Source organism: Passer domesticus, chromosome 10, assembly GCF_036417665.1.
Source record: "Passer domesticus isolate bPasDom1 chromosome 10, bPasDom1.hap1, whole genome shotgun sequence".
NCBI classification, from domain to species: domain Eukaryota; kingdom Metazoa; phylum Chordata; class Aves; order Passeriformes; family Passeridae; genus Passer; species Passer domesticus.
In genome coordinates this window covers 38,228,976-38,252,732 of record NC_087483.1, presented here as the reverse complement: position 1 = coordinate 38,252,732, position 23,757 = coordinate 38,228,976, and the positions used below count along the sequence as shown (strand labels likewise).

Below are 23,757 nucleotides of genomic sequence, written 5' to 3'. Positions count from 1 at the left end.
AAAAAAAAAAAGTTCATTTCACAAAACATTTCATGTGAATGAAGGAAATGGAGATAAGGAAAACAAAACCACAGGGATCATTCTCCTTGGAGCAAACCCAATGCTGTGAGCATCCTTGGGAGGATGTTCTGGGTTCATGGGGGGTTCAAATGGCACCAATGACACTTTTCCCCATGTCAGCAAGATCTACCATAATTTCATTTTGAATCTGACAAGCTATTTAGCCTAGAGAAAAAGAGCTATATTTTTTCTGGAAGTTTAATATTTTTTTTCCTTTCAATGTCTGTGCAAACGAAATGCCTCCTGCTTACAAAATGTTTAATTTTAGGCTCACAAGGAGCTTAGCTTGAATTTCAATATTATAAATCATTCTTTGTGATTTTAAAGATTTTATTTCTCTGGGAAATTGGAAAGATTTTACTTTAGATGGAGAAAAGTAACTTTTCCTCAATGGACCAGTGAATTGTAAATCATCTGCACACTAAATCTTCTGTGTGCTGGTAACATCTGCTCAACAGTTGCCTTTTTTCAGAATTTACAGCAGCACACCATGATAGCCATGTCTTTCTGTCCCTCCTACATGCAATCCTTCACTTTCTGCTTTGCTCTGGGAGCTGTCTGTACTTATATTATTGCAGCAGAAAAATGTAGAACATTAGCATCTGTTAATCCTTTTATACCTCAAGCCTTCACATGTTCGTCCAACTCTGCTTTTCATTGTGCCTTCATGTCTCTGGAATAGCCTTAAAATTCCAGATACAGCAAAATAACCCATGAGTGTGTCCTGGCCCTGTGGTGCTGCTGGAAGGCTATTTTAGAATTAAGATAATTCAGTGGTTTAAGTGTGTTTGCTGGATCCCTAGGAGCAAACTTTTACCCCACTTTGCAGGGATTTAGCCATTCAGATGTTATTAATATCAAGCCATGCTGCTGAATCTACATGTTCTGTGAGGGAATAACCCAGATTTGAGTGCCTTGCTTTGCACCAGACATTTATTTCAGCATATAATAGAGAGGATGAAATGGAACTTGACTTTGGCCTACAGTGTTATTGTGGCATGGCAGGGGAGGAATGAGAGGCTAAGGAATATCTAGCAGAGATCTTCACAGTAAATTTGGACCCCGGATTTCCTTCCACACCACATTTTTAAGCCTTTGTGGGTTAAAAATAGAATCTTGGAGTAGCCTGAATTGGAAGGGACCCACAAGGATCATGGAGGGAGAGCTGAGAGATCATCACAGAGAGCTGCAGTCCGTGGTAAAAAGGGCAAGCAGTAACATGGGGTGAGAATGAGAGTCCAGCAAAGCGGCAGCAGAACATTTTAGTATTAGACTTGTAGGTTTTCTTCAAGAAAATATGCATTTTATAAACAGAATTGAATATGCATCAGTGAAAAGAAAAAAAAATTCAAAGAAGGAAAACAGCATTGGAAGTTGGCAAAGTTAGAGGGTTCTTATTTATGTTTATATTTGAATAGACAACAAAATTACAGAAAAGAGAGTGGTTTCAGTGGGAGGGGATCTGCCATGAAACAGCCAAATGCTCAGGACATTGCCCCAGCACATGGCAGTCATGGTTTGAAGTCAGGAAAAATCAGCCAGCTCCAAATCTGCCCAGGAAGCTCAAACACAGCAGAAAATGTCCCCAAGTCACCCTGCTCCTCTCACCTGTTTTTTGCCTTCTGCTGGGCCTGTTCTGCTGCCTGTGCTCCAAACACACCCAGTGCCTCTTGGAGCATTCCTGCTGCTTGGAAGCAACATTTATACAACTCAGTTCACTGCCAGGGCTAAAGAGGGGTCCTCATTTCTGAATGCAAAAGATGAGCACTGTGGGGTTTAACAAAAGAGAAGGTGCTCTTGAAGTCAGCTGTGGGTAAATGTGACAGGTGTAGGGGCTGCACCACCACTGCTCAGTCTGTCACAGGCAAAGCCCTCCTTGTTCATGGGCTGGCAGGTGAGTTATCCAAACCCCAGGGTCAAAAGCATCATCACGTTTTTTGTGCTAGCCCACCCGCCCTGGGGGTGCCGTGGGGGAGGCAACAGCCACTCCTGCTCAAGGAACCACAGCTGCCTCCTGCACTGTCTGCAGCTGTAGGTCCACACTGCGGCTTTCAAAGTGGCTTTTGAAGCTTTAGGGGTAACTAAACCTTCTCTGAATGGGGTTAGTTGTACAAAACTACAGAAATGTGGCTGCCAGGACTTCCAGGCTAAGACTTAGCTATGTGTGTGCAGGACATCAGCAGATGCCAGACAGGCCCACCTATACAAACCCTCTATCCTCCTACCAGCCCCTAGAAGAGAACCACAGAATCACAGCTTCATTAAGGTTGGAGAAAACCTCTAAGATGATTGAGTCCAACCTCAGGCCAAACATCACCTTTTCAACTAGACCAGAGCACTGTGTGCCACATCCAGTCAATTCTTGAGCACCTCCAGGGATGGTGACTCCACCACTTCCCTGGGAAGTCCATTCCAAAGCTTAACAACCTCTTCAGTGAATAAATTTTCCTGATTTCCAACCTGAACCTCCCCTGGTACAGCTTGAGGTTACATCCTTTTGTCATAAAACAACTCATAAAACACAAAATGACCAAAGCCTGACACTCACCAGGTTTCACATAATCAAATTTTACAAGTTTCAAAAGCAACTCAGCAATGACTGCAAATTGCTAAAGAATAAAGTAGCAAATGATAAATTGATTGCCTGCTGGTTCTTTGTGCATTAATTTGTGTTATGGCTTTCCAATCTGAAATTGCTTGACTAGATTTTTGCTGATTGTTTTTTATTTTTTAGCTCAAATTGCAAAAGAAATGACTGTGGTAACCTGAATGCATCAAGTCTAATGAAGAATTGATCAATTGTCATATTGCAGGGTTTTTCTGAGCACTGGTTACTGGCCTATGTTCTCAGGATGAAAATTACACTTATTAGCCAATTACCAAATAAGAATGCAAAACTGAGTCTTGTTTTGATGACAGAAAGATGGAAGAAAGCCTGAAATGCTGCCTTGTTTACCTGGGGATGGAGGTGCACAGATAACATTTTCAGTTGAATTATTCCCTAGCAAAAGAACTGAGATCTGGTTGCTTCCTCCTTCAGCTCAGTAATGCTATTTTTTAAAGCATGTATTTCACTAAAAGGTATAACTTTATTTTATAACCTAAAAGCATGCTCTGGCTGTTATCAGGCAAGAAGGAGGTGGAAGAGTAGAATGAAAAGCTCAGCATGGAAATGGCTCCACGGAAATAAAAAATTGCTAGGATTCACCTCATCTGGTGAGAAGAAACTGTACTGCATTGTCCGTGTCTGAGGAGCAGAGTGGTTCCCATTGAGAATGCTCCATCTGGCAATCTGATTTTCTTTTATTTTCTTTCTAAAGAAAAGAAAGTGCCAGTACTATACCTCCTGTAAGAAACACCATGTAGACCGTGGGGAAGAAATCCCCATCCCATTCCAACCCATCCTGCATGGGAAACCCTCCCAGGTGCCATCAGCCATTGAGGGACAGGGCTCATTTCTGCTCATTTCCTCTCCTCTGAGGACACAGACCTCCCCAGCACATTTTCAAGACACCAGAAGCTTTAAAACACACAAAGCCACGCTGTGATCAAAGTTAATTCAGTGTAAATGAGAAGAAATCAGTGGGTTTGCCTTCTGCACGGCTGATCCTGATCAAAGCACAGCTGCCAATAATGTGCACCATATGGGGCAACAATTGTCCCCTGTTTGTTCCCGTGCCTCCCTAATCCCCTGTGTCCCCTGTGAATGTGCAGATCTGTACCTGCAGCTCTGGCTGCAGGGCCACAGAAAGGCATTGGGCTTTACATATATATAATTATGGAGATGGTTTTTCTTATTATGGTAATTACATCCTAAGAGGTTGCACAGGTAGCAGCTGTAAATGTGATGAAGACTCAGCTGATACAGCTGAGCTGTGTTTTCTTTTACATCAAAAAGCAGCTTATAGCTGAAGGCCTCATAGGTTCCTGAAACCTTACTATTTTTATTGATGGTCCTGCTACTCCTGGTAAATAAGCAGAGATCTGTGGAGCAACCAAAGCAGAAATGACCCTAAACAAAACAGGAAAATCAGTGCCTGTTAGAGCTGAGAACTAAAATCAACTAAATAAAACAGCAAATACATTTATCTGGAGGTTTTTGTATATAGGAACTGAAAGCCTTGATGTTTCATGGTGTGAATAGACATTACCAGACCTCTGTCAGGTGCTAGAGACACAACCAGATGTGTGAGATTCCCTGGAATTCCATCGTGGCCCAGGGAAAATGCTGGCTGGAACTGATACAATCCTGTTTCCATGGGAGGAATGCACTGATTTCTTTTAGGTTTGAATAGACCATGGCTATATGTACAGAATCAGTGCTTTCTAAAAGTTGAAGAAACAAACAGTGAGGATTGCTGATAAATTTGGATTTTAGAAATCTATTAGGCTTAATGTCGCAATTCCACGGTTGGGAGTACACAGCTTTATCTTATCACAGTGGCCAGGCAGGCTCCTGGCTATTTCTAGCTCATGACCTTTTATTTCAATATTTTTTAAATCCATCCAGAGTGCTATAATGCATGAGAAGAACTTTTTGCATCCACAGCAGGAGCTGCTATGTGCTCGAGACTGTTTCATATCAACTCTCTCTGAGTTTCACACAGCTGACAGCCCACAAGGGGGTGAAGGACAGGGTCAGAGAAAACCTAAATTTTGGTAGGATGGTGGAGAGATCCTTCCAGGCTTGTGCAGTAGCTGGGAAGTGGAGCATATCTGTGTACATTACTGCAGCACTGTAGCAAATAAAGCCTTACTCCAAAGGCAAGAGGGAGCCCAGCCATTCATCCTAAATGTCAGAGCCCTGACAGAAAAGCCCATTATAAACACATGAGGAGCTGAAGCCACTGTTGTGCCAGTGAATGGGATGAATAACAGCAATGAATAACAGCAAAACAATAGCAGGAAAAATTGCCTGGTCACCCTGCATCCACTAGGAGCTGAATCACACCCAGGACACACGGCAGACCTGGAATTTGGCAGCGCTGAGCTGCCTGCACTCAGCATCCCCTTATCTGCTCACCAGCCTCTGCTGCAGCCTGGGAGCACTGACAGCAAGGCAGTGGTGACACTTTCCCCAGCACAATATCGCCCACATACAGCACTGCATTGAGGAAGTGCAGGAAAATGTGCCCAAAATTCAGCATTATCCATGGGGGCAGTCTGGAAAAATGTGTGGCTCGCAAATGGTAATTAGCCAGTGTCATGGCTGAGGTGTAGAAACACCTCCAGCTCTCCATGGAAATCAAATTTCCATCTGAATAGAGCCCAGTGGCTTCTAAAATCAAAACCTGTGAGTTTGTTTTTGTCGCTTCTATTTAGGAAAGTTACATTTGTGACTGTATGCTCAGCTGAGATTAGGAGGTAAGAAAGACCCTTTTCCTTTGATTTCACTTTTTCATTCTGAGGGATGAGAGCAAAATAGACCGATCAATAACAATAATTATAATTTTCTTTTTATTGATTTTTATTAAGAAGCCTTTAAAGACATCATGATTAACTTAGAGATAACTTGAGGGAATTTATGAGGTTTTGAGTTCTGTAGTGACACAGCAATAGCAAGTGATTTCTATATTCAGATTCTCAGCCTTCCTGGCTTTAGGACTGAGCCAGAATAAGTGAGGAGGAGATTTGGTCAAATACAATAGAGCTATTGACACAATTTAGCTTTGCTGTTTTTTTCTAAATGGCACAGTTAATAAATGAGGCTGCATTTTGCAAAGCAGGCGTAGTGGCTTCACCCGGCCTGTTGCTTTTTATCTATGTGATGTTTCCTGTCCTTTTTGCGTCCACCACCTTGTCCATGAGCAATTTCCACACTGATGAGAGATGCCAGACAGTGATTCTTGGAAATTGAAGCATCTTAAAGTTAAAAAAAAATATATTCTGGACACTTCTTGGCTCATTTACTTCAGTTGGCCATACACGCATTGTCCCTGAAAATAAAAAAGTTCCTTCATCTGCTCTATATATAGGACACTGAAGGAAGTGTTGTCCATCCCATCTGCTGTGACAGTTCTCCAAAATCCACTGTAACCTGCCAGGAAGATACTCAGACTCTGCTCACAGGGAGCCCTTGTTTCCACCTGTTTGATCAGCCCCTCCTGACACCTCCCTGGCCCCACACAAAATGCTTCCCTGCCTGTCCCTGCCTCCCCCTGTGTGAGCTGTATGCAGCTCATTATTCTGCAAATTATTCAGGGGATACACAAACTGGAGGAAAATCTCACATAATCAATTCCTCCTTTCTAAACCACAAGTTAAAAATAGAAATGCAAGGCAAGATAAGAGGAGCGTGAATAAATAATTGTTTGCTCTGGAACTGAGCATTGGCCCTTGGTTTGTCAATACTTTATTGCTTTACTCCACAGAAGACCAGGATGACAAGCGACCTTGTTCCCAGACAAATGAAATTCAGATGCATTATAAAACAACACCTTCAGATTGTAAGAGGGTTGTTTTTTTCCTCAGATCTGCCTGTTATTCAGTACAAATAACATGTATTAAATGTCATATTCTTTTCAGCAGGTGCTCAGCCTCTTGCCTCTTCCTGGGCCAAAATTTCTATAATTACATTCATTTTGCACAATGGCTCATTTATCTGTATCAATTTTGCCTTATGAATGCTTTGTGACTTGTTGAGGATCTGGCCATTACGAGTGTGTGGTGTTTGTACAATGGGCTTCCTTATCATTTCAGCTCAGTAGGAGGGTCCTCTGATTCTGAAATCTCTGAAAATAGCTTTGTTTATTAGCTATCAAGGTTTTTTAATACAGTTATTATGTTTTATCTACCAGAGGAGCACTCATGGTTCAAGCATTTTAGTGTGTGATCACTGTCACATTCACAACAAATTTCTGCCTCTGAATATCATTAAGAATGAAATTTTTTGTCATCGGAAGGCAGAATAATTGAAGCAAAAGCTTTAAAGTATTGGTGAAATAAGGGCAGGAACTTTTAACTTGGATAAACTGTCAGGTGTTCCTTAGCTACAAATATCTACTAATAGATGTTTGTTCACCTGGAACGTGCAACCACCAAAAGGAATTTTTAAATGTTCTCAGATGGGTTGGATTCTATGTTATTTTTAACACATCCATTAAGAGCTTGGAAAGAATTTCCCTTTCCCAACATCTGCCTTTCCTTCTGTCCACAAACTCTCTTTCAATGCGTGGTAAATGACAATATGGGGAAGAGGTGGCACTGACATGCTGAAAGCTTCAGAAACTCTTACCTGAGTTTTTCTACCTCTCTGAAATCCAGCCCCTGAGCATGGAAGTGGCTGGTGATTAAAATGTTTCCTTCCGTTTCTAAAACAGAAAGAGAAGAAAGGGAACACATCCTTTGTCTGCAATTAATTTGGAGTTATGGAAATTATTTCATAATTTCCCGTGAAGAGAAAGTCAAACACGATGGGAAAGGTTCTGTTCCACTGTGGCCTGTAAGATACAAAAAGCAGAAATGTGAAAATTTGCCACAGAGGGAGGGACCTCAAAAATTTATTGTATTTCATACAAATGGCAAAAATACAAGTACTCATACATAATTTGAAATATATATATTTTTAATAAATGTATGCATACATACATATGCCTCCATGTATTTTGGGGGCAAACTCCAGATTGAATTCCCACAATATGGGAGATGATGGCCAGAAGGAAATCTGCATGTGACCATCATTCCTGGTCACAGAGCAATCACAGCCCATCACCAAATGCTGCTGTTGGTTGGCATTGCCTGCATCAGTCCCTGGCTTTTCAATCACCCTCCCCACAAAAGTTATTTTACAATTTGCCAGCTATTTCCCAAGGCTTTAGAATGCCCTTTAGATATATTGTGTGGCTTTGCCCAAAGCAAACATGCACCTCAGGCTTGTGGACTATATTTCTTTCAGGGTTTCCTGGCTGCCATCACCTATTGATATTATTTGATTTGCAGCCGCTATTCAAAGCAAACAAACAAAATCTCACAACTTCTTAAACCTTCCTCCAGCTAAGCCACTGATATTTACTGGGAGCAAGGGGAACAGGTAAAGCTCTATTACACTTATACTCACCTGTCTTTAGAAATGAAAGCAAAGGCTTAGCAAGTTATTTCCTTATGATTTTTCAGCCTGCCACTCTTAAGTTTCCTGGCTTTATCTCTGTTATGGCTGATGCTTCTTCCCACGGCCATGAGCAGGGACAAACCCTCAGCAAGAAGACCCAAAGCAGCGTTTTCCCAGCAATGCCTCTGCCCAAAAAGTGTACAGGTGACTCAGCTGTTTGCAGAGCATCCAGCTACCAACCTGCTGGAAACTCCAGTGGGTGCTCCAGGGGTTAAATGTGTGGGTAGGGAGGGTATCCCAAAGCAGGGAGTCTCCCAAAGTGATGCCCTCTGTTCACCTTTCCAGATTTGTGTTTGGCTGGTCTCTGGTGGGGAGTGTGGAGCCTCACTGCCACCTGGTACAATATTGGCCAGCTCAGAATGGGCTTCCAGCTGTCCCCAGGACCTGCTGACACAAATATCTCCTCCAGCTGTGGTCACATTGATGTTTCCTTTAGCTGAGAGCCAAACCCCCTGCCCACAGCAGCGCATTCAGTCAGATGTCCACCTCCTGCTCATTTCCCATGGGATATTTCTGGATGCTTCTGCCTTCTGCAGGAGGCTGCCCTCTCCCCAGTGGGCTTACAGGCTGCCCCTCCTTTCCCACACATCCACAGATGACTCTCAACATCCAGGCATTAGCAGCAGCATTCCTCATGGCTTCGATGGAGACAGGCTTTTCCCCAAGGAACCTGCTCCACCAGCCACCAGAGCTACTCAAATGTCACTTTCACTTAGCATTTACAACAGGTATTATTTGTTTGCTTTCAGTGTCAAAAAGGAGCTACTCAGTGTCTCTTTGCCACAACTTTCTGACAAAAAAAATCCTTAAATTAAAAAAAAAAAAGATAAAAGCTTTTGAGTCTATAGTAAAGCAAACAAATGCTTATGTCTTAGCAACAGCTCCTTGCCTATGTTGAGCTGGTGATAGTTCAAGGAGCAGCTCTTTGCAGGAGACTAAAGCACCAGGTACATCCAGCATTTAATTCCAGCAGCTCCGGATAGAGAGCCACAAAATCTCACTGCAATGTTTAATTTCTTCCTGAAGGAAAGCAGAACAGTCATAATGACCACCTCCCTAAAAAGCCAGATTTTCTTTTCTTTTTTTTTTCATGGGCTCCTTAAATACAATAGTAGAAATAGTGCTGGATTAAATTAAATTTGTTCTCTTAATAAAATAAATATTTCCTTTTTAAGACAACCTAATCTGCATAGCCCAGAGTAGCACTGGTTCCATACTAGACATGAATTTGCACATGAAGGGGGACAGCTGGGACGTTGAGCACTTCATGGCTGTCCATAAGCTTGATACCTGCACCTGAATTAAAACTGAACAGGAAAGTTTCATCTGATTTGAACGTAGCTGCAGCCACCATAAGGTACAAGTGGGCATCTCACAGATGAAGAACCACCAGCGCTCAGCTGTGCCTTCTTGTTGTTTTCTTTTAAATAACATTTTTATAATAAAGTCTGATTACATTGATGCCTTTATTCATTTATTTCTGCAGGAAAGCCAGTGGTAATTAACTCGCACCACAGCCTGCAATTTGCATGTTAAAGTTTACAATCATCCTGTCACGGGGCCATAATGAGCACCATTTTACAAGGGGAACTCAGTAATTGAGGGTTTGTTTTGCTCATGGCTCGCTGCAAAACCTGGGTGAAGCTTTTTGTGCCACCAGCTCATCGTGCCTGGGTCTGCTCTGCGTCAGGCAGGGAACAAAATCCGTCAGGCTGGCTCCAGGGGAGTGACAGCAGATCAATTTGCCATCCTGCCTCCTCAGCGACAGCCTGCCAGCACAGCCAAACCCAGGCTCAGGTACACAAACAGACTCTGGCAGTGAATTCAGGGTAAAACACACCTTCAGAGGGGGCTGTTTGAGCCAGGGCTCCTTGGGGGACCAAACTCATGGTTTTTTGTCCCAGATCCTGTTGAATTTACTGGGTGAACACCTCTCTCCTGAGGGACCTTGGAGGTTTCCCTCTTGTGCTCCTCCCAGGCCCATCTGCATCATTCTGCTCCTCTGGAATGATGTGAGAAAGCTTCTTCTAAACTACTGCAAACAAAACCATGCAAGGGATGAAAAACAATTAGCCATGTGTCAGTGTCTGATGTATTTGCATTGTTTAGACAGAGTAGTTAATCACTGGCAAGACCACAACATGTGGTGTGAATTTGGATTATAGCTAACACATATCAAGCAGAAGGTTATTAGTTACATCTAAAGGCACTATTTGATATTATTATTATTATTATTGAGAAAGTGAACGCAATTAATTACAATGTCCTTGCAAGATTCCTGTGGCAACACCGTGCAAAGAGCTGTTTGCTTTTAGATTCTTTTTTCCTTTTGTTCAGACAGGAGCTAATTCAGGCAAGAAAAAGACATCAGGAGCCAAGATTCTGTTCCCATTAACAGTCCTGAAGCCTTGAGTGGTATTGGAGGGGTCAGCAAGGGTCTGCATTTTTGTAAGGGGTTTTAAATATAGGGTAAACTTTTCATTTTTGTAAAATAGTTGGTCTGCTGAAATGTCTCTTCTTCCCTTGGGCTGGGAATTAGCAAAGGACAGTCTCCATGTGGTCTCCAGAAAGGACTTCTGAGGGAAGGAATTTGATCCCAGATTTAATTAGAGGTGCAATATTTCCAAGTGCTTTCTCTCTGAAATGTCTCTTACCTATAGGAAAGAAAAGCTTAGGGCATTTCCTTTTTATTTAAAAAGGCAATTGTATTAATTCAGCAGAATTTTGCATTGGAATTGCAATGGTTTTGACAGTTTAGTTCCCTGAAAATTGCAATAAAGCCTTCGTTATGCTACATTTTGTCCCCATTTGTCTTGTATACCATTGCCTTGCCTTTGGCACAATCAAAATAATCTTTAAAAATACTGCCATAAATGGATTGACTTTGACCTTCTGAGTATCTTGTCAATAAAATAAAAATGATAAATGTGTTTCAGAGTGCCACTGGCGTAATATTAAAGCAGAGTTACAATCTGAAAAGTGACATTTGAAAAATTAGGTTGTGGGGAGGGGTCTTATCCTCTGTCAACGGTGCCACATAAATAAGCTCTATTTACAGGGAAAAGAGGTGATTTTGCTAACTGCCAGTTTGTGCAATTCCTGTGATGTGGCCTCTGCCTCTTACATCATCATTAGCAATTAAAGATTACTGCAGCAAGAAATTAGCTGAGCCTTCTGTGGCTGAGGCACAGAGCAGAGCAGCCCCACCTCAGTCCCCTCCTGTGCCCACCCTGCAGCGCTGACGCGGGGAAAAGGGACCTGGCCTCATCAAGGAACAGCTCAGACAACCAGAAAAGGCCATTTTTGCTCAGCTCTTTGCAGATAAACAGCTCCTAACAGAATCACCACAAGGCTTCTTTTTATTAGGTGAGAAGAAAAGAATTGAATATTCTGCAAAATTCAAGAAATGTATGAAAATAAACAGGGCAGGCGAGTAAACAAACACATGTCAAGGGGCAGCAGGTTTGATTCAGACTCTGATGCACACACACAAGCCCTGATGTGCTTGGCTTTATGCCAAGCTCAAGCGAGTCTGACCTGTGGCTTCAATATTTTCAAGCCTAACCTGAGCTGATTTCTCAAAACCCTTTACTGTTGTTTTCATACAATTTCTCTTTTTTTTTTTCGTCTTTTCAACACTTCTTGTTCTGAATCTTCTCAGTGCATATTTAAAAGCATGTGAAGTGCACTTTGTACTCGAGCATCAATTTATATCACGATTAAATCGTTCATGCATGTAATAAATTAAATTAAAGCCCCAATACTTTCAAAGGTCAGGTTCCAGGCTTTGGAACCTCAAAACACTGCTTTATTTCTGAGGAGGAGACACTCAGATGCTAATCAATCTCTAAAATTAGGCTGAAATCACATTAAAAGGTGAAGGGGTTTGGTCCTGATTCAGATATGATGAAAATCTAGATAACTAAAATATTTATGTTACTAAGCTTCCACATTTATAGCTTTAAATCTGGATTTGTTCACCTTGAAAATTATCCCAATCCTAAAATGAATGGGAACATAAAAGGATAGAGGATGTTCATGGTTTGAAAAGCCAGGTGTCTGCTAAGGAAGGCAGGAGCCCTCCTTCAAATGGAAAATGTAAAGCCCCTCCATCCAAATTATTATAATTTTGAAATTAGGGGGGCTCTCAGGAAAAGATATGGGACTAGGAATAACAGTTCTTTACTAGGAAAATTACGATACAAATGCAATAGTACAAAAAAAAAGAAAACAAACCCCTGGCAGAGTCAGAGCAGGAGCTGAGCCCTGTGGGTCAGGGTGGTGGCACAGTCCCATCCCATGGGGGCTCAGCCCTCCTGCAGTGCCAGCTGTGCTTCTGCTGGAGCAGGGATCCTGCACAAGGCTGCAGTTTTCCTCTGGAGCTCCAGAGCTGCTGGAGATGGGCCTGCTCTTCCTCTGGGAATGCAGGGGAGAAGAAAGCTGCTTCTCTGGGAATGCAGGGGGCAAAGGCTGCTGTGGTGTTCCAAATGTCAGATTTTATCCAGGTGGGAATGCTTGGCTCCTCCCCTGGGCGGAGCATCTCCCAATGGGATGATAGAATTTGATCAGCCATGCAGGGACACTCACCGGCCCATTAACAGAAGATAATTAATAATTAATGGCCCATTAACAGAAGACATTTCCTAGAGGGAGGATTGCTTGTGGAAAAGAAAGAAAACCGCCCAATGAACAAAAGATAACTGCCCCACCTCTAGGAATAGAACACACACCCCCCATTTCCAATCTCAGACAAGCTATTAGCAGCATCCAGAGGAATTAAAGTGATTAACTAATTACTGCTTGCCCTCTCCCTCCTCCCCAGCTCCGGAGTGCTGGCCGGGGGGGCACCGCGTCCTCCGCAACCCCCGCAGGAGCACCAGCTTCGACTCCCTGGAGCTGCAGCGAGCGGCCAGCCAGGACCTGGTGTGTGACCACTCCCTGCCCCCGGCGTGGTACCGCCTCATGCTGGGCCAGCGGCCCGTGGAAATGCCCACCAGATGTGTCGAGGTCAGCACAACCTGAGCTCTGCCCCTGGGCAGCTGGAATAAACCCTCTCCCCATCCCTCTCTGTGCTGTCCTAGAGTCTGTGTCCAGTGGGGATAGGGGGGTGGTAATGGGAAAACCATTTTAATTATGATGAAAATAATAATAATTACAAGAATAATGGCCACAACAATAAAAACTACAGCAACAAAACCACCACCACCATCAAAACCAGCAATACTGTTACTGTGACATTTTATGAAATTCCTTTGCTAGGATTTTTCTCTTATTCTAGCCGAGAAGCCTCAGAAAAGAAATGTAAACAATGACTATCTGATAACGGTGGAGTGTGGTCTGGAAGTTGTTTACCAACAGGTGCATCTTTGATTAGTCTATGTGAGTTGTTGCTACTTAATGACTAATGATGGTCCAGCTGTGTCGACTCTCTGAGTGTCATAGGTTTTTATTATCCATTCCATTCCATTCCATTCCATTCCATTCCATTCCATTCCATTCCATTCCATTCAATTCCATTCCTCTCTAGCTTTCTGATAGATCCTTTCTCTCTATTCTTTTTAGCATAGTTTTAGTATAGCAATATAATATAATATAATATAATATAATATAATATAATATAATATAATATAATATAATATTATTATAATCCTTCTGAAATATGGAGTCAAGATTCTCATCTCTTCCCTCATCCTGGAGACCCTTGAACACAACCACATTTGGTGAACCCCAAGTGTGTGGCACACAGCATCGCTGTCACATGCAAGGACATCAGTCACAGATCAGGATCCCTATGGAGCAGCCAATATTTAACCAGGTTAGGAAATATTCCAGCATAAAACCAGACGTTCTCCAACTCCACAGAGAGATTTTTAGCAAACCATGTATGTCACCTCAAGCTGTGCTTTTTCCAAGCAAATGTATGGCTTTAAGAATGGATTCTGCAACCTGACTCTTCTCCCATATAAATTATTATGAGTTAGGGATTTCTTCTGCTGATGAAATGAGAAGGGAGAAATCAGAAAAAAAATAATATTTAAAGTGATCTTTGGGGAAACTGAAGGAAAAACTAAAGTTGAATCTCTTTCTGCATTGAATCAATTCTTGCATTCTTTAGTTTCATAACTATGCTAATGGCTTTGTGGAGCAAAAAACCCTCCACCATTCTCTAAAAAAGAGACAAAACAATAATTATCTGGTTTTATCTGTGTTTAATATTTATGACAATAATGTTTAACTTGCAATCATTGTTGCCAGAGCAACTTGAGCCCCTCACTAAAGTCACTGCCACCTCAAATATCCCAGCTGCAGGAGGTTAGCATAATTTCAAACATAAAGTTAAACAAAATTATTCAGAAAATAATAAACTAATTACCATAAATTACTTGAAAGATGAAATATTCAACCTAGAGTGTCATGATGTTTGGTATCGGGTGATTCTACTCTAGCTGGAGAACCCTCTCAAAATTAGCAAAAACATTTTATATCTATTCAAACTGGACCTGTGAACTCACCACAACTTAAGTTTGTCTTAATAATTTAACATTTAGTGAAATGTTAAGAGATAGTTGTTATTTCTGTATAATTTATAACACTTTGCATATATAAACTATACATTTTATTGACATTAATAAATTGGTGGGATTACTATTGAAAGGTTAATTTCATGGCATCCTCAAATATCCCAATGCACTATGAAGTTTTCCAGGTTGCTCTATAAGTGTACATAAATATCCTATAATATTATTTAATTTTTCATTATATTTCAGCAGTTCTGAGTGTGTAGCAATGCTCAGCTGTATGAGATTGCTTTCTAACAATGCATGCTTTGTTTCTTTTAATCTCTTCTCTGGAGTTTTTCATTCAGGTTTGTGAAGGTATATTCATTAGTTTAGTTTCTTATCTTGTAACATAATTCTTGCCATTGGTTTCTTCATTATCCTCTGAATGACAGTAAATCTCTGCTTCGCCATGCTGATGAAGGATTACATCTGTTAGATGTCAAAACTGAAAGAATACACTTCTTTTAGATCTTCACCTTCTAAATCTGCCTCTACATTCTATCTCTTCCACTTAATTAAATCACTGTTTGATTTGGTTTTCCATTTAATTTCAGCAAAACCTCTGGAACAAAATAATTTAAATTAATAACTGTGCAGCTTCCACTCCTTAATAAGCAGTTATTATTGGACATTCCAGTCTGGCTGGAGCGAGCTGATTTTAATTAAAAAAGTCAAAGACAAAACCCTGAACAGATAGAAGAGAAAAGAGACCAAATAAAGCCTGACAATACGGCTGCAGAATTAAAAAGTACATTACTCCAGCACCTTGTAAAACATATACCCAGTGATATTGTGTTGATACTGGCCAGATACAATTAGCTGCTTATCGATGGATGAGATTAACTTCTTAATTCAGAGTGCTGGTAGGTAAGGATTCCTGTCACCCAGCTGAGCTCAGGGGGGATTTAAGCCATAAAGGAGATTTGGAGCGTGGGGGAGAAGAGTGGGAGGACAAAAGGCACGTGCTGGGGGACACAAGGGAGGGGAGCTCCCACAGCCTGACTCCTCCAGACAGCCTCTCCACGCTTCCCAGTCCTGCCATGAACTAAACCTCCACAATAAAAATATGTCCCTGTCTGCACGTGGTTTCATAAGCACAGGGAGTGTTAGATTCTACAGAAAGGAGAATTCTACAGAGGGCACACACGGGGGGTGGAGAGCCCCAGAATGCAGCCCTGTCACAGCTCAGGGGCACAGCAAACCTTGCAATGAAAAACGAGCAGCAGCTCTTAAGGAGCTGCTTCTCATCCACTCATTTAATTAAAAAAGGGGGGAAAAAAAGGGAGAAAAGACAGAAGAAAACCCCAGAAGCTACAAAGTGAAAAAAAGACAGAAGAAAAACCCAAAAGCTTTTATGTCAGAGAAAGTGAAAATATTAATTGCATTCCTGGACTTGCCATCCCTTGAATCCAACTGCTGTCCATAAACTTTTTCCTCCAGTGGCAAAATGTTTTTGATTGAAAGAGCTTTCCAATTTAGGCTTTGCCTGCTGAATTTCTCAGGGCAGGTTACAAATGCTCCTGACCTCCCTCCCTCTATTTCTTCCTTGCCTTTCCCCCCATGCTCCCAAAGGAGGCACAGCAATTACCAGATCCTGGACATGCACTCCTGGCCACAGCCACTTCCCTACCCAAAAATATATTGTAGTAGAAGTCCAATAAAAATTTGCAAATTTTGGATCCTCAGGTGTTGGGGCTGCTGCTACAGATCATGGTTTGTTCTTCAAGAACTGCCAAATCTTCTGTGAAAGGCAAAAACACTGAATGGAAAAAAAAAAAAAAAGTATAGTGAAGCTTTTACTAAGATTAAGGCAGTATATTAAGAAGCAAGAAACAATGCACAGACATGGCCAGACCATGGTAAAATGACCTTCAGAGGAAGAACAAAAGATGGAAAAATTAAAGCTCAACAGAAAATTATTAAAAATACAGATAAGTACTTAACAGCCAATATGGGAAAACATACATCAATTAGAGAAATTCCAGCTTCTGAATTCAAATAATGCAGAGTATATGCATACACCTGGATTCGTGTACATATGGGCAAGCCCCATGGGAGGCACAAACATTAAAAAGAAATGTAAGGGAACATCACACACTAATGTTATTGAAGCTCTGCTCCACAGTCAGATAAAAGATCAATCTGTGGATTACAGCGGAGCAGTGCACGCTGCTGCCTGTAATGCAAATTCCAATGCCACACCACACTCACAGCAAAGCCAGAAATGGGCTGAAAATTCTCTTCTTCCTGTGGAGAAGTTCCACTGGCCCCAGGTGTTTGTCCTCACCAGCAGCTGAATGTCTTTTTCTGAGGGAATGGGAGGAAAGGGGAATAATTTCATTTTTGCACATTAACAATCTCCAGCAACCCCTGGTTCGGAGACTCCTGAGTTCAGACACAGGTTGTTCAATTTTCTTGTGAGGGCAAGAGGGGCAGACACTGATCTCTGCTTTGTGGTGACAGTGACGGGACCCAAGGGAATGGCCTGAGATTGTGTCAGGTGAGGCTTAGGTTGGATATTAGAAAAAGGTTCTTTCCCCGGAGGTGGTGGGGCAGTGAACAGGCTGCCCAGGGAAGGGTCACAGCTCCAAGAACTGCAAGGAAGTGATTCACACATCTCGAAAGAGCTCAGAAGTGTTTGAACAATGCCCTCAGGCACTTGGTGTGACTCGAGATTGTCCTGTGCAGGGCCAGGATTTGGATTTGATGATCCTTCTGGGTTCCTTCCAGCCCCACAGATTCTGTGATTTAAATTAATTTCTCTCCCATGAGCCATGTGCAATTTTTTGGCACACACAATTCTGTAGCATTTTCTACAGGCTACTTATGGATATGGGACTGTGTTTGAGAAATGTCCAATAATACCTGCCTGTGACGGGGTATCAAGATAATTTCCAGTACCCTTCTTCAGAAATTTCATCCTCTAAATGAGCAAAACCCTCTCCAAGTCTGAGCATGCTGTAAATTCATGTACAACAGTAAATGTGCATGTAAATGGAGGAAGTGTTATGCAGTAAGGGATGGTATTTTCTCACTAGTTTCATTTTTAGCACTATAGGTTTACTTTTTTACATGTATACTAGGATCAAACACAGGTTTAAATGCTAATCTTTGGTGTGTAAAGCAAGGTCATGTTCAAGCATGGCAAATCTAACCTGCTTATGATGCTTAATATGTCAGTCTCTAGAGGAGATTTATTTTTCCATACTTAGTTTCATTCCCTCCTCCTTAACCTCTTCTAGAACATTTTATACTCACAATCAAAACACAGTACCTCAGCTGCATGCCATTAATTTATTGTTTTGTTTCAATTATTATTTTGCTCTGAATCCAGCCCCACTTTGATTTGCAATTGTTCTATGAATTTAAAAGCAAGTGACACTTTCAAGGTATTAATTAAATTGTAATTCTTTCTTGAACACTTATGTGAATATTCCCAATCATAATGCTAGGTATGAAGAGCCTTTGTTTTTCTTGCTTGTTTTTCAGACATGCAAAAGCCCTTCTGTACAAACTACAATTACAGCCTTTATTGTTCAGAGGCATGTGCTTAAAAGAAAAACAAGACAAGCACCAGTTTAATTGCTACTACAGATATTCCTGACGTAAACTGATTTCTGTGGAGTTTGGCCCCAATCTGAAATAAAAATTAAAAAAACAAACTTATTTACTTTAACTAACTATAAAGAAATATATTAAAAAAAAAACCAAAGTAAAGTTTTGAGTGGATAACAGATGCAAAATCATAATGCTTTAACTGCCAACCAGCAGCACACCAAAAAGCCTTCCATCTCCATCCAACTAAAACAATGCATTCCTCACATATGGTGCTACTTATTTTTAACAGCATAATTTCAGCAGTACCCAAGTGACAAGAACAATCGAGCTTGATTTCTTTGTGCAATTATGAAGAACCACAGTGTCCAATCAATCAAACTGGTTGAGACTCCAAACCCCAAGCAAATGGAAGGAGACATCATTGGATTAAACAATAATGGCTCATTCCCTTGTTTTGGGAAAGGGAAAAATGTGGTTTTTTGTTGTTTAGGTTTTCTAAATTGGATTGTTTAAATTATTAACTGGTGTCTAATTAGGAATCAAAAATACTTAATGAATGCTTACCTGCCACATAGAGATGTTGCAAAGATTAGTTGGGTAAGCTTTATAAAATGCTTTGAAGATTAAAAACACCCCTTAATTACGATTGGATAAAGTATGGAAAGATACTAAAGAAGGCTGCCAACAGCCTGAAGTGTCCCTTCTGTGCTGGAGAAGCTCTCCTTTGTGCAAGCTGTGTCACGGGATACCCAAACCTGTGGAGTTTGCTCTCCTATAGAGGCAGCTGTGTAATTCCTCCCTCCTTTTGGAAATGCTGCTGAGTGGGGCTGGGAGATTCCCACATCTCTCCACCATCCTCAGAGCAGCAGTGACTGCAGGCATTGCAGGTAAATGCTCTGTTTTAAATGCCAATCATCTGCTACCTCTGTGTTCAATTTTCTGGTTACTCTCCCAAATGACAGCTACAAAATTCAATGCAAATCATGCCACAGTGGGGACTTGAAAATTTTGGCTCTTTGAAGCCTCTTCTCCTAGATTGTTCTTCTGAGTTTCTTTGCTTTTTTGTTTTGTTTGGGTTTTGGGGATTTTTTTCTTTTCTTATCTCTGCTGCTGCTTGAACACATGAATATACATTTGCCCTTGCCTTCCCAGGTCTGTCTTCTAATTCACAGAGGCCTCATGCAGCAAATCCTTTTGGCTAGTGTGTGGCAACTTGCCTGACTCAGAAGGACCACATGCAGCTCAGAAGAGAAAATAATTTCATGTGTGTCATAGAGCTGCCGGGAAAACAGAAACACTTGATTTATACCAAAATCCTGGTCAGCCTGTTATCCTGTGTCACAGCTTGTTGCAATGACTTGCTGTCTCACAGTCTGATTTTTTTTTACCCTCCTAAAGGTTGGTCATTGCTTGTAATTTGTGCATGTTACATAACAAACTGTCTCTCAAGTGGTTTCAGGGCCAGATTGGCCAGGGCAAATGCAGGAGATCCCTGTAGGGGTTTATCAGAAAGCTGCATTCTGACATCAGTGATGCCAATCCACACTTCCTCCAGCACTGAAATGGCTCACGGACTTCTGGTGAGGATAAAAACAGAGGGGGAAAATCACCATCCTCTTCTTCCAGCATTTCAGTTTTTCTTCTGTCTGTTAACAAGAGATCCAGGCCCAGTTTTATGTATGGATCACTTTCTGTCTTTTCTCACAGCCAGAATGCATTCACATCTATTTATCTGCATGGCCCCCAGCACAGCAGAGAGGTGGGTGTCTCATTAATGAATTATCTTCTCTGTACTGCTGCAAGACACCGAAGGCTGTTACCATCTCAGCCACCTCCACCTCTGGTTGAGAGATAAGGAAGTGAGGTACACAGAGAGTCAGTGATTTGTTATTTGCCCAAGGTCAAGCAGCCAGAGAAACTGAGGCACAGTGTGTGCCTGGCCAGAGGCAGCCCAGCAGCTGCACTCCCAGTGGAGCAGCACTGATATGTTGGTACCACTTACACTGGCAAAAGCAGCATGAGATGGATGCTGTAGCTCATTTTAAGCAACAAAAGTTCTTTTACAGAGAATTATAAGATTTTTTTTTTTTTTTTTTCAGCTGGGATGGGTAGTTTGTGCTGTGTCTCCTCACCAAACCCTTTCCTACAAGACTCTCTGAGTTTGCACACATCCATTGAAATCCAGTGCTCACTCATCCTGGCTGCTCTGCTCCCCATAACTTATTATTCCAGCTTGTGTGGCTCCAAACACCTCCAAGGTGAACTCACTAATACCTACATTTTAGTGCAATTTCAAAAAGAATATTCCAGTCCGGCAATCTTTACTTACAGAAGCAGAGCCACTGAAATTTGTGGTTTCCTTGTGTAAGAGGAAATTCAGGCTGCAGGTATCACACCCAGATGAGGATGAAGCAGAGACCACAGAGTTTCAGTTTCCATCCCTCTCTCTTCTCCCATGCTGCTTCTCTGGATGTTGTCTTTTCCACTCTCCCAGGTCATTACAAGTGTATGCTCATGAGCATGTTCTGGAAACATGCTTCTCTACATCACATCTTGCACTCCAGGTCAGAAGTTGTCCAGGATGCAATAAATTCCCATTATCTGTATTTTTACCAGCACAGAAAACACCTGAGTCACGTAAAGCTGTAAATAAACAAACAGAAAGAACCTCTTTAAACTTACACACAATGTGGCTTTTAAGGAAGCAAGGGAAGGGATTGATCTAAAATTCCACCTAGAATAATTTTTATTTTGGCCCTTTTTCTCCTTTGCTTGCACAGTGCTGCAAGGCTGCTCCTCCCCAGGAGCTGCTGCGTTGGGTGAGCTCCAGTGCCACCTGCAAGACCACCAAACACCAAACAGGGAAGGCAGGGTCAGCCTCTCTGCTCAGCTGCTGCCACTTTTCAGGAGGAAAAAAACCCCAACAACCTTGGACAATTTCAGAGGTGTCTCTCTGGAATCCTTGTTTTCAGAAGGCTGGCAATAACTAGCTCCAAATGGAAATCAGACTGTGTCATGCCATGTCACAGTGTTGATTGTTTTTCAACTACCCTTGCTTTCCTGGGTGTGCACCCCTTCTCCCCTGCCCCTGCTTCCTGGCTTGAATAGCTCCCAGGTACAACTCAAACTGCAGGAGGGAACTGGTGCGTGACTTAATAAATTTATCCTTTGACTTTCACTGCTTCCACTGCTGTCACAAATAACTTTCGATCTTGAAAGTGAAGCAGCAAACATGGGCCAATGGAAAAAAAAAAAAAAAAAAGGTGGGTTTTGGTTTTGTTTTTTGTGGTTTGTTTTTCTTTTCCCCGATGTGATTTATAGCCAAACACTCACACTGGGAGGAATCACGTTTCCCAAGCTGGACTAGTAGAGATGGTTCACTGTAACTGGCTGAAGAAATGCAAAGTGACAGCAGCAGTCATGCTCTGCTGAATATGACTGATATCTGAGAGCAAATTATTGTCAGTATTTGGTAATAATTTCCAAACTTTAGCTCAGATACCTCTGTGCTTTGCATATTGGCAAATGCTAGGTAATGGTGCAGAAAAATGAGTCACCATTGTAATTGGCTTTGTATATTTAATAAGGCCCTGATTACACCTAATCTCCTCATTGAGGTGCTTAAATTAAAGACAGCTTTAGAGAACCATGTTCCTTTAGTCAGGAGAGAGAGCCTGACAGGTACAGAGGGCAGCTCAGATCTGAGATTCCTGAACACACATCCCTAAGTTGGGAAATGGAAATCAGTCTCTCCTGGCCATGACTCAACATGCTGTCATTTAAACCATTTAAGAGCAACACTTTCAGCTTTGGGATTTTCTGTATTCAGGGAATTTGTTAATAGATAAAAGTCTGAAAGCAAATATAAAATTGAAAAAAAAATAGAAAGTTAAGTCATGCATGTCCTGCACATATGTTTTGTCCATCCTTCATGTGTGTCTCTCTTCAAGAATGAGAGAGAGGTACAGGGCCCACAGACGTGCCCAGTGTGTGCTGGAAGGGCAGGAGCTGTCAGGAGCAGGGCAGCTGGTTTGGGGGCAGGTCATCTAGCCTGCTTTCATCCTCTTCATACAAACCAACCAAAACCAGAGGAAAATACTTTGGAATCCTGTTATTGTGTCCTTTAAGCCTTTTATCTGTGTAAAGCCACCTCTCAAAACCGAGAAAGACATTTTCATCCCCACCTACACAGCTTTTTCACTGACCCTCCAGGTTCACGCAGTCTCTTGGGTTTTAGTGGTTTCCATTTTCAGGAAAGTGAATGAAATCTTGTGATTTCAATGAGGATTATTTGGGCAAGCTTTGGTCCATTTCCCTGCACTTCTTGTCATCTCATTCCAATTTATTGTTTTCACCTGGTTTCAGAATTTTTGCTTTCTAATTTAACATTTCATTTCTTTAGGTTCTTCTCTCTCTTTGTTTACATTTCTTCTCTAATTTCAGGATTTTAATTGGAGTAATTTTGGCAAGTTTTAGTCCTTTTCACTGCCCCTCATTTAATCTCAATCCATTTCGTTGTAGTCACTCAATTTCTAAATTTTCTAGGTTTTTTCAATTGCATTGTTTTTGATCGTATCTCCTTTCCAGAGCATTTGCTGACCTCTATTCTCTGATTTCAAGATTTCAATGAGGATTATTTGGGCAAGCTTTAGTCCATTTCCCTGCACTTCTTGTCATCTCATTCCAATTTATTGTTTTCTCTTGCTATCAGAATTTTTCCTTTTTCTTTTTTTTAAAGTGTTTCATTTCTTCAAATTCTTTTTCTGTCTCTTTGTTTACTTTACTTCCCTGATTTCAGGATTTTAATTGGAGTCATTTCGGCAAGTTTCGGTCGTTTGCACTGCCCCTCATTTCATCTCAGTCTAGTTGGTTAATTACCAAATTTTCTGGGGTTTTTTCAATTGCATTTCAATTGCATTGATCATACCAAAAGATATCAATTTGATCATATCAAATGCTTCTTTCCAGAGTGTTTGTAGACTTTGTTCTCTGATCCTACATTTCCATTCCTTGTCCTGAAAGGAATCTTACACACTTGCTGTAAACGTCTTGTTTGTGTGCACCCTCAGATGAACAAATGTGGGACACAAGCTCCGGTGTGGCTGTCACTGAAGTCTGAATCCCTGCCAGCTCCTGGGGAGAGCAAGAGGCTGACGGGCTGTGCCACCTGGCAGGGTTTTGGGGGCACCAGGGACTGCTGCCTGTTCCGGATCCCCGTCGCCGTCAGGAACTGCGGCGCTTTCTTTGTGTATCTCCTGCAGCCCACCCCAGGATGCATGGGCTACTGTGCAGAAGGTGAGGACCAGCAAAGTATTTATCAACAAGATTGCTTACGCCTCTCAGGCTGGGCGTTCAGAGGCCCCGGTGCTGCAGTGTGCATCTCGGTGACCTTGCGAGTCAAGCGTCACTCCCGCTAAGGCGCGGAGCCTGTAGGAAATAAATCAGTGGCAGTCCAAGGTGTTCCTGAAGAAT

The 23,757-nt window shown here is 41.8% G+C and overlaps 1 protein-coding gene across 1 annotated transcript in view; it reads left to right on the top strand.

The window, feature by feature from the left end:
- Positions 1 to 23,757, top strand: part of LOC135309226 (von Willebrand factor D and EGF domain-containing protein-like) — a 170,004-nt gene that overhangs the window by 23,605 nt on the left and 122,642 nt on the right. The window contains exons 2-3 of the mRNA XM_064435263.1: positions 12,990 to 13,174; positions 23,355 to 23,580. Of these exons, the coding sequence (XP_064291333.1) occupies positions 12,990 to 13,174; positions 23,355 to 23,580 (411 nt within the window). The remainder of the gene's footprint in view (positions 1 to 12,989; positions 13,175 to 23,354; positions 23,581 to 23,757) is intronic.